Below are 17174 nucleotides of genomic sequence, written 5' to 3' on the forward strand. Positions count from 1 at the left end.
CCGTCCTTACCACCTTATCAAAAATAGATCTCCTCTTTTCTGTTTTTCTCTATCCTTGCATTCTGTTTTTCTTTATCCTTGCATTCTGTTTGTTTCCTTTTCAGTGCAAAACAATTTGTAGTTAGTTACTAGTTTACTTGTTTTCTTATTGTCTAGAGATTTCCCACTAGCCCATAAGCTTTGTGAGAGAGGTACCATACCTGTTTTATTTACCATTATATGAACAGCACTTGGCACAGTGGCTGGTACCTAGTAGTCACTCGGTAGATATGTTTTGAACGGATTAGCCAATCAATCAAACATCTATTGAGCACCTTTTAGGTTTTAGCCATCGTTTAAATACTAAATATCAAAGATACAGTTGTGAGCAAGACACAACACTCAAATTTCAGGTAATCTAAAGAAGAGAGACTGATACATAAACATAATTATGAAGCAGCGTAATTAGCAATAGAGGACATATAGGGCATTCACAAAGCACACAAGAGGGGTACTTACTCCAGACTATTCAGTTCAGGTTACAGCTTTGGTGGTCTGAGTCTCTTGTCCTCCTGCTGTTACTGTCCCTGGAAATTTTCAACCCTGGAATAGCCTTTTCTCCTTTTTTTTTTTTGAGACAGAGTCTCACTTTATCACCTAGGCTGGAGTGCAGTTGTGCAATCTCAGCTCACTGCAACCTCTGCCTCCCAGGCTCAAGTGATTCTTGTGCCTCAGTCTCCTGAGTAGCTGGGACTACAGGCATGTCCTACCATACCTGGCTAATTTTTGTATTTTTAGTAGAGATGGGATTTCGTCGTGTTTGCCATGCTGGTCTCAAACTCCTGACCTCAGGTGACCCTTCCGCCTGAGCCTTCCAAAGGTGCTGGGATTACAGGTGTAAGCCACTGCGCCTGGCCATCTTTTCTCCTTCTACGCTGCCAAATAATCTAGCCTTTTTGAACAAAACACTTTAATAGTATAGATTTATACCATATTCATACTTAGGGTTTCCAGTCACAGCTAGGTTCCCAGGGCTGCTTAGTATTTTTTCTTGCCTATTCCCTACCACCTTGCTCTCCAGTGCTCTACACTGACTATTCTAAATCTTAAACACTCCTTAAACTTCTTGCTGCACCTGCATATTCTCAACTTTCATACAGAAAATAAAAGCTATCACACAATAACTGCCTTAACCATTTACTTTCTTTTTGTTGCTGTTATTACTTATTCTTACTATCTCGGAGGAAAAGTTTTCTCTTCAAGCCCCACCTGCTATATTCTCTGCTCTTCAAAGTTAATCACTGTCAAGAGTTGTATGCATCCTTTGAGTCCTCTTTATAAGCATTTATACACATGTAAATGTAGACACATTAAAAAATTGTGATAAAATATACATATAAAATTTCCCATTTTAATCCTTTTTAAGTATACAGTTCAGTGGTGTTAGGTACACTCACATTGTTGTGCAACCATCACCACAATCCATCTCCAGAGTTTTTTTCCATCTTGTAAAACTGAGACCGTATACACGTTAAACAGTAATTTCTCAGTCTCTTCTCCCCATGTCCCTGGCAACCACTATTCTACTTTCTGTCTTCATGAATTTGATTACTCTCGGTACCTCATGTAAGTGAAATCATACAGTATTTGTCCTTTTATGCCTGCCTTATTTCACTTAGCATAATGCTATGGCATATTATAGGAGTTACTTCCTTTTTAAGGCTGAATAGCATTCCACTGAATGTATATACTACGTTTTGTTTACCCATATATCCATTGACTCTTCACAATCCGTTTTCTTTGTTCTAGACCTTCCTATACAGTATGAATCCTGTTGTGTAAGGTTCCTTTTACTCAGCATAATGTTTCTGAGATTCATTCATGTTGCTGCATCAATAATGTGTTCTTTGCATTGCTGTGTAGCATTCCATTATTTGAATATATCACAGTTTGTTTATTCAATCTCCTATTGATGGACATCTGGGTTGTTTCCTGTTTGTAGCTATTTGGTACTGGGAATGGGGTGCTGCTACAACAAATATTGAAAAAATGTGGAAATGGCTAAAAAAAATGGGTAATGGATAGAGGTGAAGAATTTTGAGGCCCCTGACAGAGAAAGCCTTTATCATTTTTAAAATTATTGTTGTATTTTGAAACAGACTCTCACTCAGTTGCCCAGGCTGGATTGCAGTGGCATAATCATAGCTCATTGAAGCGCAAATGGGTGGCTCAAGTGATCCTTCTGCCTCCGCCTCCTAAGTAGCTAGGACTACAGGTTGTGCTACCCATGCTTGGCTAATGTTTATATTTTTGTGGAGACGGGGTCTTGCTGTGTTGCCTACTCTGGTCTTGAGCTCCTGGCCTCAAGTGATCCTCCTGCCTGAGGAGGCTGAGGAGGATCCCAAAGTGTTAGGATTGCAGGTGTGAGCCACTGCTCCTGGCCGTCATTTTAGAGAATATCTTCATTTTTAGAAGCAAAATATTGGTGGAAATGTGTACATTAAAGATACTGCCAGCTGGGCATGGTGGCTCATGCCTATAATCCCAGCACTTTGGGAGGCCGAGGTGAATGGATCACTTGAGACCAGGAGTGTGAGACCAGACTGGCCAACATGGTGAAGCCCTGTCTACTAAAAATATAAAAGTTAGCCAGGCATGGTGGCATGCACCTGTAATCGCAGCTGCAAGGGTGGCTGAGGCACAAGAATCACTTGAACCCAGGAGGCGGAGGTTGCGGTGAGCCAAGATCGCACCACCGCACTCCAGCCAGGGCGACAAGAGCAAAACCCTGTCTCAAAAATAAATAAATAAATAAATAAATAAATAAATAAATAAATAAAATAAAAAATAAAAATACTGCCAGTGAAGCTCAAGGAAATGAGGAACATGTTATTGGAAACTGGGGGAAAGGTAATCCTTGTTATTTAGTGGTAGGAAGCTTAGCTAAATTGTGTCCTACAGTTGTATGGAAGGCATAACTTGCAAGCAATGAACTTGGAAATTTAGCTGAGATTTGCAAGCAAAATGCTAAAGGTACAGTGTGGTTTCTTCTTGTTATTCCCCAGAGAGGCTGCCAAGGTCTGTCTGGAATCCCTCTCTCCATGTCGTGTACTAGAAATTATTGAGGCGGTAAGCTGGGACAATTGTAGTGCTGACCACATTTGTTTCCTGTCTATGAGAAATAATTATCCTGTGCTTCCGTATAGCCAGTGTTTAAAAACCATTGTCTTATAGATTTTTGTTTGTTTTTTGTTTCTTCAGTCTTCAGGAGGAAGGTAAATTCTGTTCTATTATTGTACTGTGGCTTCAAGCAGAAGTCTCTTTATTTGAATATTACTTAATTTCATTCTAATTGACCTATTATCTTTTTGGCTCTATCTCTTCATATTATCTTATAATGGTTGCTCTGAGGATTACAGTATACATACTAAACCTTTCACAGTCTACTTTGAGTTAATAGTTTACCACATTAAGTAAATGTAGAAGCTTTATAATCAGACAGGTCATTTTACCCTTTCCCCTTTATGTTAAAATTGTCATAGGTGTTCCATCTGCCTACACTGAAAACTCCGTTTTTTTTTTTGCCTTCAATAATCATACATGTTTTTGTGAAAAACTTGAGAGAGTCTCTACCTTTTTTTTTTTTTGAGACAGAGTCTCTGTTGCCTAGGCGGGAGTGCAGTAGTGTGATCTCGGCTCAGCAACCTCTGCCTCCCGGGTTCAAGCTATTCTCCTGCCTCAGCCTCCTGAGTACCTGGGATAATAGGTGCATGCCACCATGCCTGGCTAATTTTTGAATTTTTAGTAGAGATGGGGTTTCGCCATGTTAGTCAGGCTGGTCTCCAACTCCTGCCTGGTGATCCACCCGCCTCCGCCTCTCAAAGTGCTGGGATTACAGGTGTAAACCACTGCGCCCGGCCGAGAGTCTCTACTTACTGACTCTTTTTGTTGCTTGTCTTTCATTCCTGAAGTTTCAAATTCCTCCCTGGTATCATTTTCCAGCTAACTTTCTTTACCTTTTCTTGTGGTGCAGGTCTTGTAGCAATGCATTTGCTTAATTTTCTTTCATCTGAGAATATCTCTTTTGTCATCAGTCCTAAAATTTATTTTTACTGGATATGGATTTCTGGATTGACGGTTCTTTTCTTTCAGCACATTAAAAATACTGTTCCACTGTCTTCTGGTTTCCAGGCTTTGATAGCAAATTTATAATTATTTGAGTCATTGTTCTTCTATATGTAATATGTCTATTTTTTCTGGCTGCTTTCAAAACTCTTGTTATTTTTTGGTTTCCAGCAGTTTAATTATGATGTGTCTAGGCTTAATGTTTTTTAGTTTATCCCATCTCAGGTATGATGAACATTTTCAATCTGTAAATCTGTATCTTTGACCAAATTTGGGAAGTTTTTTGCCATTATGTCTTCAAATGTTTTTTATGTACCAATTATTTTCTCCTTTCCTTCTGCAACTCCATTGACACAAATGTTAGACCTTTTGATATTGTCCCACAGATGCATCATCGACATGCTGTTCGGTTTTTTTCCAGTCTTGTTTTTTCTCTTTGTTCTTCACATTGGATCATTTATATTGATCCAGTAGATTCAAGTTCGCTGACTTTTTTTTCATTCTTCTATTGAGTCTATCCAGTGAAATTTTGATTTCACGTATTGTGTTTTTCTGTCTCTAAAATTTGGATCTGTATTTTTAAATAATTTTTATTTTTGTGCTGAGAACTTCTGTATTTTCTTTCACTTCAATTGGGTTTGCCTTTTCCTCATAGATATAGTATTAATCACTGCTTTAAAGGTTTTGTCTGTTAATTCAACATCTGGGTCATGGTCACATCTTCCTGCTTTTTTCTATGTCAACTAACTTTAAGTTGTATCCTAGACTTTTTTTTTTTTGAGATGGAGTCTTGCTCTGTCATCCAGGCTGGAGTGCAGTGGCGTGATCTCGGCTCACTGCAACCTCTGCTTCCTGAGTTCAAGTGATTCTCGTGTTTCAGCCTCCCTAGTAGCTGGCATTACAGGCGTGTGCTACCACTCCTGGCTAATTTTTTTATTTTTTATTTTTAGTGGAGACAGGGTTTTGCCATGTTGGCCAGGCTGGTCTTGAACTCCTGACCTCAAGTAATCCACCTGCCTTGCCCTCCCAAAGTGCTGGGATTACAGGCATGAGACACCATGTTAGCCACCAGGCTAACATTTTTAATATTATATTTTGAGACTCTGGTTTCTGTTAAAATCCTCTGAAGAATATTGTCTCTTTTGTTGTTTATTCTAGCAGGCAGTCAGCCTGGTTAAATTCCAACTGTAAGTGATCTCTCCTGTGCACAGTGGCTCCAATGTTTAGTTAGTTTTCAAAGCTTTTAATATATTCCTATAGGTCTGTCCCATGCACGCACAGTTCAGGGGTGATTCTGAGATATGTGCGAGTTCACACACAGAATTAAGGGGTCCACTTTCTAGCTCACTTCTCTCTAGGTTACCCCCTACGCTCTCCAGATCCCAGGAGCTACATTTCCTAGAAGTCTTAGTTACAATCAATGAGAGCAAGAGAGAGAGCCCAAAGTGTGCTTCATCGTTGGCGAGTACTGGGAGTCCAGTTTTCTTTATTGAAAACAGAAAGTAATTTCATTTTTATTATAGAGAAGATAAGCACAAATGAAAAAGATAACCAAAATTTTAGAGATACTTCTCATTAACATTTTGCTGTATAGATTTTCAGACTTTTAGAGTCACAAAACAAGTAACTTTTAAAATAATAATAGCTTTATTGATGTAAACAATTTATTCTTGTTATTCATAGTAGTTGTGTTATATAAAGTTGTTACAAACACTGAATCAGGAAATACTGAATTTTTGCTCCTAGGGGAGATAACTGGGTTAGATTCCTGCAAGCCTCTGGTCATACAATTTTTGTTAGCTAATCACTACATAGCCTTATTTTATATATATTTCTCTTTAAAACACCTTATTTAATATACATGGTTGATCTGTTAACATGAACTCACAGCCAACAGCACTGTAACTCATGCTGGAATGAAGCTTATCTAACACGCATATTTTTTCCATAAGATACACCACTGCCTTTTTGTGCTTAGTAATAATAGATAGTACTTCAGCTATGCATGGGGACCATTTTAACAGTGAAATCACCAACATAGAACACAAACATGCAAACACGTGGCACCAAATAGACTGCAAAAAGGACACTTGTTTACAGCATGACAGCTGAAACAAAAAGGCAGAGTATCACCTTGGTCAGCCTCAGTTGGCAACATGCATGTTGGGTGACTCACATTTTTCACAGCTCTGTGCATGTCTGCAAAGGCCTACAAAAACACCTTGAGTACTGGGATTACACACAAATTTTAGTGAATAGGCAAATTTGCAAATATATAATATGCAAATAATGAATGATTGTAATTCACATACCATACAATTGACCTATTTAAAGTATACAGTGTTTTTAGTATTTACAGGGTTGTGCAAAAATCACAGGTTGTGTTTGTGGCATTAACCACAATCAGTCTCAGAACATTTTCATCACCCGCTAAAAGTCCTGTACCACTCCCCTTTTCCCTTTAGCCCCACCTCCAGTCCTAGGCAACCACTAAGCTATTTTCTGTCTTTACAGATTTGCCTGTTCTGGATAGTCTGTGCAAAGGAGACCATGAAAGATATGACCTTTTGTGACTGGCTTCTTTCACTTAGCAGATGTTTTCAAAATCCACTGATGTAGCATATAGCAGTACTTCGTTCCTATTCACTGCTGAGAAATATTCTATTTTGTGCATATAGCACATTTTATTCATCAAATGATGGAAGTTTGGCTTATTTCTTGGCTGTTAGGAATAATACTGCTGTGAACATTTGTGTACAATTTTTTTTTGTGGGCATATTTTTCACTTCTCTTGGGCGTATACCTCATAGTGGAGTTGGTGGAATGTATGATAACTGTGCTTGACCTTCTGAGGACCTGCCAAACTGATTTTTCCAAAGTGGCTGCACCATTTTTCACTCCCACCAGCAGTATGCGAGGGCTCAAATTTCTTTACATCCTCATCAACACTTGGTATTATCTGTATTTTTAATTATTGCCATCCAAGTGGGTGTGAAGTAGCACCTCACTATACTTTTGATTTGTATTTTCCTGATAGCTAATGATGTTGAACACCTTTTCATGTGCTTACTGACCATTTGTATATCTTGCTTGGAGAACTGTTAGATGCTTTGCCCATTTTGTAATTGGGTTATTTGTGTTGTGATTATTGAGTGTGAGAATTCATAATATGTTCCACATACAAGTCCCTTATCAGATACATATGATTTGCAGATGTTCTCCTGTCTGTGTGTTGCCTTTCACTTTCTTGGTGGTTTCCTCTGCAGCACAAAAGTTTTTAGTTTTGACAAAGTCTAATTTGTCCACTTTTTCTTTCATGGTTTGTGCTTTTATTGTCATATCTAAGAACCCATTCCCTAAGCCAAAATCATGAAGATGTACTCCTATGCATTCTTCTAAGTCTTATAGTATTAGCTGTTATATTTAGGCCTATGATCAATTTTGAGTAAATTTTTGTGTATAGTGTTAGGGAGAGGTCCAACTTCATTCTTTTGCATGTGCATAACCTGTGTCCCAGAATCATCTGTTAAAAAGACGTTTATTTTTCAATTGAATTGTCTTGGCACTCTTATTGAAAATCAATGCATTATAAATGTAAGAGTTTATTTCTGAACTCTCACTTTTATTCTATTGATCTATAGCATATCTATCCTTGAATTAGTACAGTTTGTCTTGATTATTGTATCCTTGTAGTAAGTTTTGATGTTAGGAAGAGTCCCCTAACTTTGTTCTTTTTCAAGACTGTCTTAGCTATTCTGGGTCCCTTGCATTTTCATAAGAATTTTAGGATCATCTTGTCAATTTCTGCCAAGAATCAACTGACATTTTGATGGAGGTTTATTAAATTTGTTGATCGATTTGGGGAATGCTGCCAATATTAGGTCTTCCAGTCCATAAGCGTGGGATGTCTTTCCATTATATAGGTCATCTTTCATTTTTTTTAAACAATGTTTTGTGTGTTTCAGAGTGTAAAATTCACACTTCCTCTGTTAAATTTCTCAGTGTTTTATTCTTTTTTAAGATATTGTAATTGTAAATTTTTTCTTAATTTACTTTCTAGATTTTTCTTTACAAGTATAGAAATACAATTGATTTTTGTATATTGATCTTGTATCCTGCAACCTTGTTGAAAGATAAATAACTTTTAAACTTTAGAGATTAAATAATTTTAAACTTTTTATTTCTAAAAGTTGGAGATCATCATTTGACCTATATAATGTCCAAGTAGATATACCAAGTTATAAGGCTTTCCCAGTAAACATGGGTGGAAATTAGCCTGTTTCCTCCATGCCATTCCAGTTGTTGATATCATATTTTCTCTCAACTCATGCACACTAAGAGGGTTTCATAAATTCAAAGTGATCATATGTAGAATTGAAATATTAAGGAATCTGGCTATTTATCCTAGATTCTATTCCAAGTACACTCATGACAGTGATTTCAAGTGACCACTTTAAAAGAATTTTCATTCTGAACATTTTAATTTTTTGTTTATTCCTATTTTTGACCTGAACCCTTTTCTTCGATTTATTATTTTGTGTTTGGTTAATTCCTTCTGAAATGGCTTCCTTTCATTCTTTTTTGATTTTATTCTTTATATCCCCCTTTTAATTTGTTTATTTATTTTTTGCTTCTTTATCCAATTGAGCCCAAGTTTGCAAAAGAAAAGACTAGATAAAAATATCAAAATGGCTCATGAGGTAGTTTTTGGTAATTTTGTCACTTTGTGTGACTGGACCTTCTAACAGGCTTATGATGGATATCGATCAGGATTGAGCACTGAATTCCAAGCTCCACTCGCATTTCAGTCTGGCGTAGATAAAGAAGAAGATAAGAAAGAGGTATGTAATGATACTGCTTTTGGACACCAATATTTCTACTATGATAGTATTAATATATGAGAAATTGGAAACAATTTGTTGTGTCCTAACACATAAAAGAGCTAATACCACAAATTTCATAAATAAAATAAAAGTTGCTTCACTCGTTATAATGTGTTGAATTTTTTTTCCAAGCTCCTATGAGTTGGGGTACATTGATATGAAACCAATTATTTGATACTAATAAATTTCTCCAGCTAATGTATATTTGCCACTATAACTTATTTAAAGGAAGATAATTACTTTATGGCTTTCTTTTTTTTCTCTCTCTCTTTTCAATCTAAAGTTAGTTTAAACCAATAGTTCTTAAACCTGGCCATGCACCAGAATCAGATGGGAAGTTTTTTTCAAAATACAAATATGCCTAGATCTAAACCAGATACACCAGATCAATATCTGAAAACGGAGGTTTAGGGCATTTTTGTTTTTTAAAAATACCACTGGTGATTCTGATGCATCCTCAGTATTGAGTATAGACCTTCAATAATTTTTAGCAAAAAGCCCTGTACTACTCTGGTATATACATAGACATGCTTTTTGCTCATTGAATAGCTTGTGTATTTAAAAGAGTGTATATAAATCCAGAGGTACGAACAGATCACATACAGTCTAGTAGGACTTGCTTTTATTCTACTCATGTTGTTTATGAGTCTGAGGCTTTATTATACCTCAGCCCTTCTACCCTCCTCTGTGCCATATTAGGCTAGGCTTAGAGTATGCTTTTGTGATACTGTTTTAATTTTGAAAAGTTAAAGTAACTGTTGTTCTGTTACAAAATATCTTCTACATTCTTTCTGTGGCCCTGCTTTTATGGTACTTACTACTTGGGAACACAGAATAAATATTTCAGAGTAACACAGAGTAAATACTTTCTCTGGTTTGCCTATTAACATATAATAGCTATGTGCTTGAAAATATAAAATTCTTGTGTATGTGACATCCTGAGTGACCACAGACAGAAGGAAATTAAAGACTTAATCCCATGTAACTTCTATATCATCTATTTTTGTTTGCTCGGTGTTTGTTTTTGTCTATGGTATAAGAATATTTTTCTTCCTTGGAAATTCCTCTGAAAGCAGAATCTTAGTAATTTTAACTTCTTTCCTTAGCGTCAAAAGCAGTACCTGAGACATAGACGACTTTTCATGGATATTGAGAGAGAACAAGTAAAAGAACAACAAAGGCAAAAAGAACAAAAGAAGAAAATTGAAAAGTAAGTTATTTGATCTGCCCTGTGAGCCTTAAATTGCCAGTTAAGATGTTTTTGGAAGATGAAGTTTAGAAAAAGGTAATGGTTTTGCCCTCTGATCCATGTTGAAAACAGCTGTTTTTAACGATCTGGGGGAAGTATTGGAAGATGGTGAAGAGCTATGGTTTGGTTTTTTGGTTCGATTTTCTATTAGACTTGATTTTTTAAGGGCAGTTGTAGGCTCACAGCAAAATTGAGCAGAAAGTACAGAGAGTATACCCTCTGCCCCACAAACGCTTAGCCTCTCCTACTGTCACTATCCTGCACCATAGTGTTACAATTTATTAGAACTGATGAACCTACATTAACACATTATTATTACCCAAAGTCCATAGTTTACGTTAGGGTTCACCTTTAGTTTTAGGCATTCTATAGGTTTTGACAAATACATAATGTCATGTGTCTACCATTATGGTATTACAGAGAGTACTTCCACTTCCCTAAAATCCTCTGTGCTTTGCCTATTCCTCCCTCTTTATACCCTATCCTGTGGTAACCACTGAACTCTCTACTGTCTCCGTGGTTTTGCCGTTTCCAGAATGTCATATAGTTGGAATCATACAGTACGTATGTAACCTTTTCAGATTGGCTTTTTATACTTAGAAATATGCATGTGCGTTTCCTCTAGTGCTTTTTTTATGACTTGATAGCTCATTTATTTTTAGTACTGAATAATATCCCATTATCTGAATGTATCACAGTTTAGTTGTTCACCTACTGAAGGACATATTGTTTACTACCAATATTAGCAAATATGAACAAAGCTACTTTAAAATCTATGTACAAGTTTTTGTGGGGGCATACTTTTTAGCTCATTTGAGTAAATAACAAGGAGTATGGTTGCTGAGGGAGTATGATTGCTGGATCATATGGTAAAAATATATTTAGCTTTATAAGACAATACCAAACTATCTTCCAAAGTGGCTATACCCATTTTGCATTCCCACCAGCAAGGAATGAGAGTTCTTGTTGCTCGACATCCTTGCTAGCATTTGATATTGTCAGTATTTTGGATTTTGGCCATTCTAGTAGGTATTTAGTCGTATCTCATTGTTTTAATTTTCACTTCTCTAATGACATATAATATGGAACACCTTTTCACATGCTTATTTGTCATCTGTATATCTTCTTTGATGATGTGTCTGTTCAGATCTTTTTCCAATTTTTTGAGTCATTTGTTTTTCTTATTGTTGAATTTTAAGAGTTCTTTGTATATTTTGAATAACAGTGCTTTATCAGTCTTTCGTAAACATTTTTTCCCCGGTCTGTAGCATGTCTTCTCGTCTGTTGACAGTATCTTTTGCAGAGCAAAATGAAGTCCGCCTTATCAGTTCCTTCTTTCATGGATTGTGCCTTTGGTGTTATATATATAAAAAAAGTCACTGCCATACCCAAAGTCACTTAGATTTTCTCCTGTGTTACCTTCTAGGAGTTTTGTAGCTTTGCATTTTGCATTTTTCTCTGTGACCCATTTTGTTAATTTTTGTGAGAGGTGTAAGATCTGTGTTTAGAGTCATTTTTTTTTGCATGTGGATGTCCAGTTGTTCCAGCAGCATTTGTTGAAAAGACCATCTTTTATTAATCGTATTGCCTTTGCTCTTTTGTTAAAAATCAGTTGACTGCATTTATGTGGTTCTGTTTTTTGGACTCGGTTCTCTGTTCTGTTCCATTGATCTCTTTGTTCTACTCCATCGATCTATTTGTCTTTTGCCGTACCACACTATCTTGATTATTATAGCTTTACTTACATATTTTTATTGATACATAATAATTGTACATATTTATGGGATACATGTAATATTTTGATACCATGCAATGTATATGATCAAATGTGTGATGTGTAATGATCAAATCAGAGTAATTAGGATATCTGTCATCTCAAACACTATGATTTCTTTGTGTTGGAAACATTTCAAATCTTCTAGCTGTTTTGAAATATACAATAAATTATTGTTAACTAGAGTCACCCTACTGTGCTACCAATAAGTAGAATTTATTCTGCCTATCTAACTGTATGTTTATACCCATTAACCATTAACCCATTCTTCATCCCCTCCTCACTTCCCACTCTCTGGTTAACTCTCATTCTACTTTCTACCTCTACGGGATCAGCGTTTTTAGCTCCCACATGTGAGTGAGAACTTGCGATGTTTGCCTTTCTGTGCCTGGCTTGTTTGATTTAACATAATGACTTCCAGTTCCATCTGTGTTGCAGCAAATGACAGGATTTCATTCTTTTTTATGGCCGAATAGTATTCCATCGTGTATATATACCACATTTTCTTTGTGTCCCTCTGTTGAGGACACTTAGGTTGATTCAGTATCTTGACAATTGTGAATGGTGCCGCAGTAAACATGGGGGGAGGTACAGGTAGCCCTTTGATACACTGATTTCTTTTCCTTTGAATAGATACCCAATAGTGGAGTTGCTGGATCATCTGGAAGTTCTGTTTTTAAGTTTTTTTTTTAAGAAATCTCCATACTGTTTTCCATAGTTTCTGTACTAATTTACATTCCCACCAACAGAGTATAAGAGTTTCCTTTTCTCTATATCCTCACCAGCTTTTGTTACTTTTTGTTGTTTTGATAATTACCATTCTAACTGTGGTGAGATGGTATCTCATTGTGGATAAGATAAGTGGTTGATCCCCAGGCACCCAGATGACAAACATGAGTGCCTGCATTGGCAGTAGTGGGTGAGGCAGTCCTGTCCTCAGGCCCTTTGGTTCTCTACCTGGGTGCTGGCGTAAGTGGGTGTGGCGTGTAGCTTTATAATAAGTCTTGAAGTCGGGTAATTTCAGTCTTTCAATTTTGTTTTTCTTCTTTAATGTTGTGTTGGCTTTACCTCTCTACATAAACTTTAAATAAGTTTGTCAATATCCTCAAAATAACTTGTTAAGATTTTTACTGAGATTGCAGTTAATGTATATATCAAGTTGGGGAGAACTGACATCTTGACAATATTGAGTCTATCCATGACCATAGATTATCTCGCCATTTTATTTAGTTGTCCTTTGATTTCTTTCTTCAGTGTTTTGTTGTTTTTGCTCCTATAGATCTTACATATATTTTGTTAGACTTATTCCTAGGTCTTCCATTTTGGAAATCATATAAATGGTATTGTGCTTTTAGTTTTAAACTCTACCTGTTCATTGCTGGTATATAGGAAAGTTCATTGCTGGTATATTTATATGGTATTATGCTTTTAATTTTAAACTCCACCTGTTCATTGCTGGTATATAGGAAAGTGATTGACTTTTGTATGTTAAACTTGTATCCTTCAACCCTGCTGTAATCACTTAGTAGTTCCAGTAGCTTGTTCAATGACTTTTTTGTTATTATATGATCATATCACCTGTGAACAAAGATAGTTTTATTTCTTCTTCCCTGATCTGTATGCCTTTTATTTCCTTTCGTTGCCTTATTTCATTAGCACAGACTTTCAGTATGATGTTAATGAGAGGGTACATCTTTGCCTTGTTTCTTATCCTAGTGGGTAAACTTACAATTTATTACCATCAAGTATGATGTTAGCTGTAAATTTTTTGTAGATGTGCTTTATCAAGTTGAAGAAGTTCTTCTCTATCAGTTGCATTTCTTTTCTTTCTTTTCTTTTCTTTTTTTTTTTTTTTTTTTTTTTGAGATGGAGTCTCTCTCTGTTGCCAAACTGGAGTGCAGTGGCGCAATCTCAGCTCACTGCAACCTCTGCCTCCCTGGTTCAAGCGATTCTCCTGCCTCAGCCTCTTGAGTAGCTAGGACTACAGGCTATGGGTTTTTACTGTGTTCCTTAGAGCTCAACCCCATTGTCTTGACAAACTTCATTGTGCCTACTGACTTATAAACAATGCATAAAAAGTTATAATGAGCCAGGCACGGTGGCTCACGTCTGTAATCCTAGCACTTTGGGAGGCTGAGGTGGGCAGATCACCTGAGGTCAGGAGTTTGAGACCAGCCTGGCCAACATGGAGAAACCCCATCTCTACTAAAAATATAAAATTAGCTGGGTGTGGTGGCTCATGATTGTAATCCCAGCTACTTGGGAGGCTGAGGCAGGGGAATTGCTTGAACCCAGGAGGCAGAGATTGCAGTGAGCGGAGATTACGCCATTACACTCCAGCCTGGGCAACAAGAGCGAAACTCCGTCTCAAAAAAAAAAAAAAAGTTATAATGAAATCTAATATGAGGATTTACTTCATCAGATGTTATTGACATACTATGCATAACGCACTAAACAAAGTGCTAATATGTGTAATAGTTTGAAATTTGTGAAGTGCTATAAAGTATAAGGCAATAACACTTTTATTTTGAAATACTGTATATAATACTATAACAAAATCGCTATAGGTTACTGTAAAGTGCTAGAAATGTGTTCAAATAGCATAATGAATAGTTTTTGGGGTCTTTTTGGTTTTGTTTTTTATAATTTCAACTTCTATTTTAGATTCAGGGGGTACAGGTGCTGGTTTGTTATATGGGTATATTGCATGATGCTGAAGTTTCTGGTACAAATGATTCTGTCACTCAGATAGTGAGTATAGTACCCAATAGGTAATTTTCAGCCCTTGCTTCTCCCCTCTCCCTCCCTCTAGTAGTCTTCAGTGTTTATTGTTTTCATTTTTGTGTCTATGTGTACCCAAAGTTTAGCTTCCACTTATAAGTAAGAACATGCAGTATTTGGTTTTCTGTTTCTGTGTTAATTTGCTTAGGATAATGGCCTCCAGCTACATCCATGTTGCTGTAAAGGACATGATTTAATTCGTTTATATGGTTGCATAGTATTCCATGGTGTATACATACCACATTTTCTTTATCCAGTTCACCATTGATGGGCACCTAGGTTGATTCTGTGTCTTTGCTGTTGTGAATAGTGGTGCGATGAACATATGAATGCATGTGTCTTTTTGGTAGAAGGATTCATTGTACCAAATAATAGGATTGCTGGGTCAAATGGTAGTTCTAAGTTCTTTGAAAAGTCTCCAAACTGCTTTCCACAGTGGCTGAACTAATTTACATTTCCACCAACAATGAATAAGCATTCCCTTTTCTGTGCAGCCTTGCAATTATCTGTTATTTTTAGACTTTTTAGTAATACCTGTTTTGACTGGTGTTAGATGGTATCTCATTTTGGTTTTGATTTGCATTTCTCTGATGATTAGTGATGTGGAACATTTTTTCTTTATTGGCCACTTGTATGTCTTCTTTTGAGAAGTATTTGTTCATGTCTTTTGCCCACTTTTTAAATGGGGTTGTTTTTTGGTTTGCTTGGTGTTTTTTTGTTTTTTTTTTTTTTTTTGAGATGGAGTCTCACTCTGTCCAGCAGCACATTCTCAGCTCACTGCAGCGTCTGCCTTTCGGGTTCAAGTGATTCTCGTGCCTGTCTCTCGAGTAGCTGGGACTACAGGCATGTGCCACCGCGCCTGGCTAATTTTTGTATTTTTAGTAGAGACAGGGTTTTGCCATGTGGGCCAGGCTGGTCTTGAACTCCTGACCTCAGGTGATCCACTCGCCTTAGCCTCCTAAATTGGGGGAATTACAGGTGTGAGCCACCACGCCTGGCCAAATTGTTAAATTCCTTACAGATACTGGATATCAGACCTTTGTCGGGTACATAGTTTGTAAATATCTTCTACCATTCTGTAGGTTGTCTGTTTATGCCCTTGATAGTTTCTCTTGCTGTGAGGAAGCTCTTTAGTTTGAGTCCAATTTGTCAGTTTTTGCTTTTGTTGCAGTTGCTTTTGAGGATTTAGTCATAAAGTTTTTGCCAAAGCTGATGTCCAGAATGGTACTTCCTGGGTTTTCTTCTAGGATTTTTATAGTTTGAGGTCTTACATTTAAATATTTAATCCATCTTGAGTTAATGTTTGTGTATAGTAAAGGTAGGAGTCCAGTTTCATTCTTCTGCATTTGCCTAGCCAGTTACCCCAGCAACATTTATTTAATAAAGAGTCCTTTCCCTAATAGGTCGTCATTGGACCTAAAAGTTTCCTAGTTCCTTTTCAATGCTATTTCATCTCAGTGAAAAAAAAAAACAAAAAACCTTTTAATTAGTAATCCATTTCTTCTCTTGTATTACTAATAAGTTTTCCTTCATCTTAATGGGCAGCTGTTTCTGTAATAGAAGTATTCTTTATTTAGAACAATTCATTTAAAAAAACAGTGACTGCTGGTATAGTAGCCATGTCAAAGGAAATATTTATTGTGTTATTTTAAGTGCTTTCACATGTATTTTCATTTATGTATAGTTTATTCATGGAATAATTGATTTAAACCTGCCTCTAATATTTGCGGTACTGGGCTCACGTTACAAATACAAGTTTATGTACCTTACATCTAAGTATTTAAATGTTATAAGCTGAGCTAAAAAAAAACTGTTAAATGACAGATATTCTATTGTCCTACCTTGACAAATATGATTTCATAGTGACTAGAAGGTCAGACTCAAATTTGTAATTCTTCAACTCCCCTGAGTTACTTGAAGTAACATGAGTGGCAGTTTGGGGAGAGTCAGCCTCCAGTCCACCTGCTTTCTATTCTTACTCATGCCTCTATTTTGTACTCAAAGAATTTTGGATACATGCTATGGTTCAACTCAGCCCAGATTTCCAAGTTCTAAGTATATGCCTTGTAAGTAGTCACCCCTTAATGTCCCATTGAGCCTAGATGCACACGAGAGTTGCAGTCTGCTCTGAGGAAGACAAAGGTGGGGAACAGAACTGTGTATACCCTAAAAATGGCCTTGGAAAGTTTGAGTAAAGAATTCCAGGGGCCTGGGTACTTGGAGCAGAGTATAGATGGGCAGTCATAGGCTTCAGGTGCATACCTTCCCCTAGTCGCTTAGTCTCTGAGGACTATGGGAAGAGATATGGTCAGAGACAGGCCAAAGTGGGACTATTAAAAATGTGGGTCTCGTGATAAGCTCTCCTCTCTTACCCAGGTCTAAG

At 36.8% G+C, this 17174-nt stretch overlaps 2 protein-coding genes across 10 annotated transcripts in view; one reads left to right on the plus strand and one right to left on the minus strand.

Moving 5' to 3' along the window:
* HEPACAM (hepatic and glial cell adhesion molecule) overlaps positions 1 to 17174 on the minus strand; it is a 543784-nt gene that overhangs the window by 76562 nt on the left and 450048 nt on the right. The gene's annotated exons all lie outside the window — the stretch shown is intronic.
* The window catches only part of CCDC15 (coiled-coil domain containing 15), a 98201-nt gene that overhangs the window by 42663 nt on the left and 38364 nt on the right, over positions 1 to 17174 (plus strand). For all 9 annotated transcript variants that reach the window (XM_050755668.1, XM_050755669.1, XM_050755671.1 and 6 more), the window contains 2 exons: positions 8853 to 8945; positions 10094 to 10197. In XM_050755668.1, the coding sequence (XP_050611625.1) occupies positions 8853 to 8945; positions 10094 to 10197 (197 nt within the window). The remainder of the gene's footprint in view (positions 1 to 8852; positions 8946 to 10093; positions 10198 to 17174) is intronic.

The sequence above is a fragment of the Macaca thibetana genome, chromosome 14 (genome assembly GCF_024542745.1).
Source record: "Macaca thibetana thibetana isolate TM-01 chromosome 14, ASM2454274v1, whole genome shotgun sequence".
Taxonomy (NCBI): domain Eukaryota; kingdom Metazoa; phylum Chordata; class Mammalia; order Primates; family Cercopithecidae; genus Macaca; species Macaca thibetana.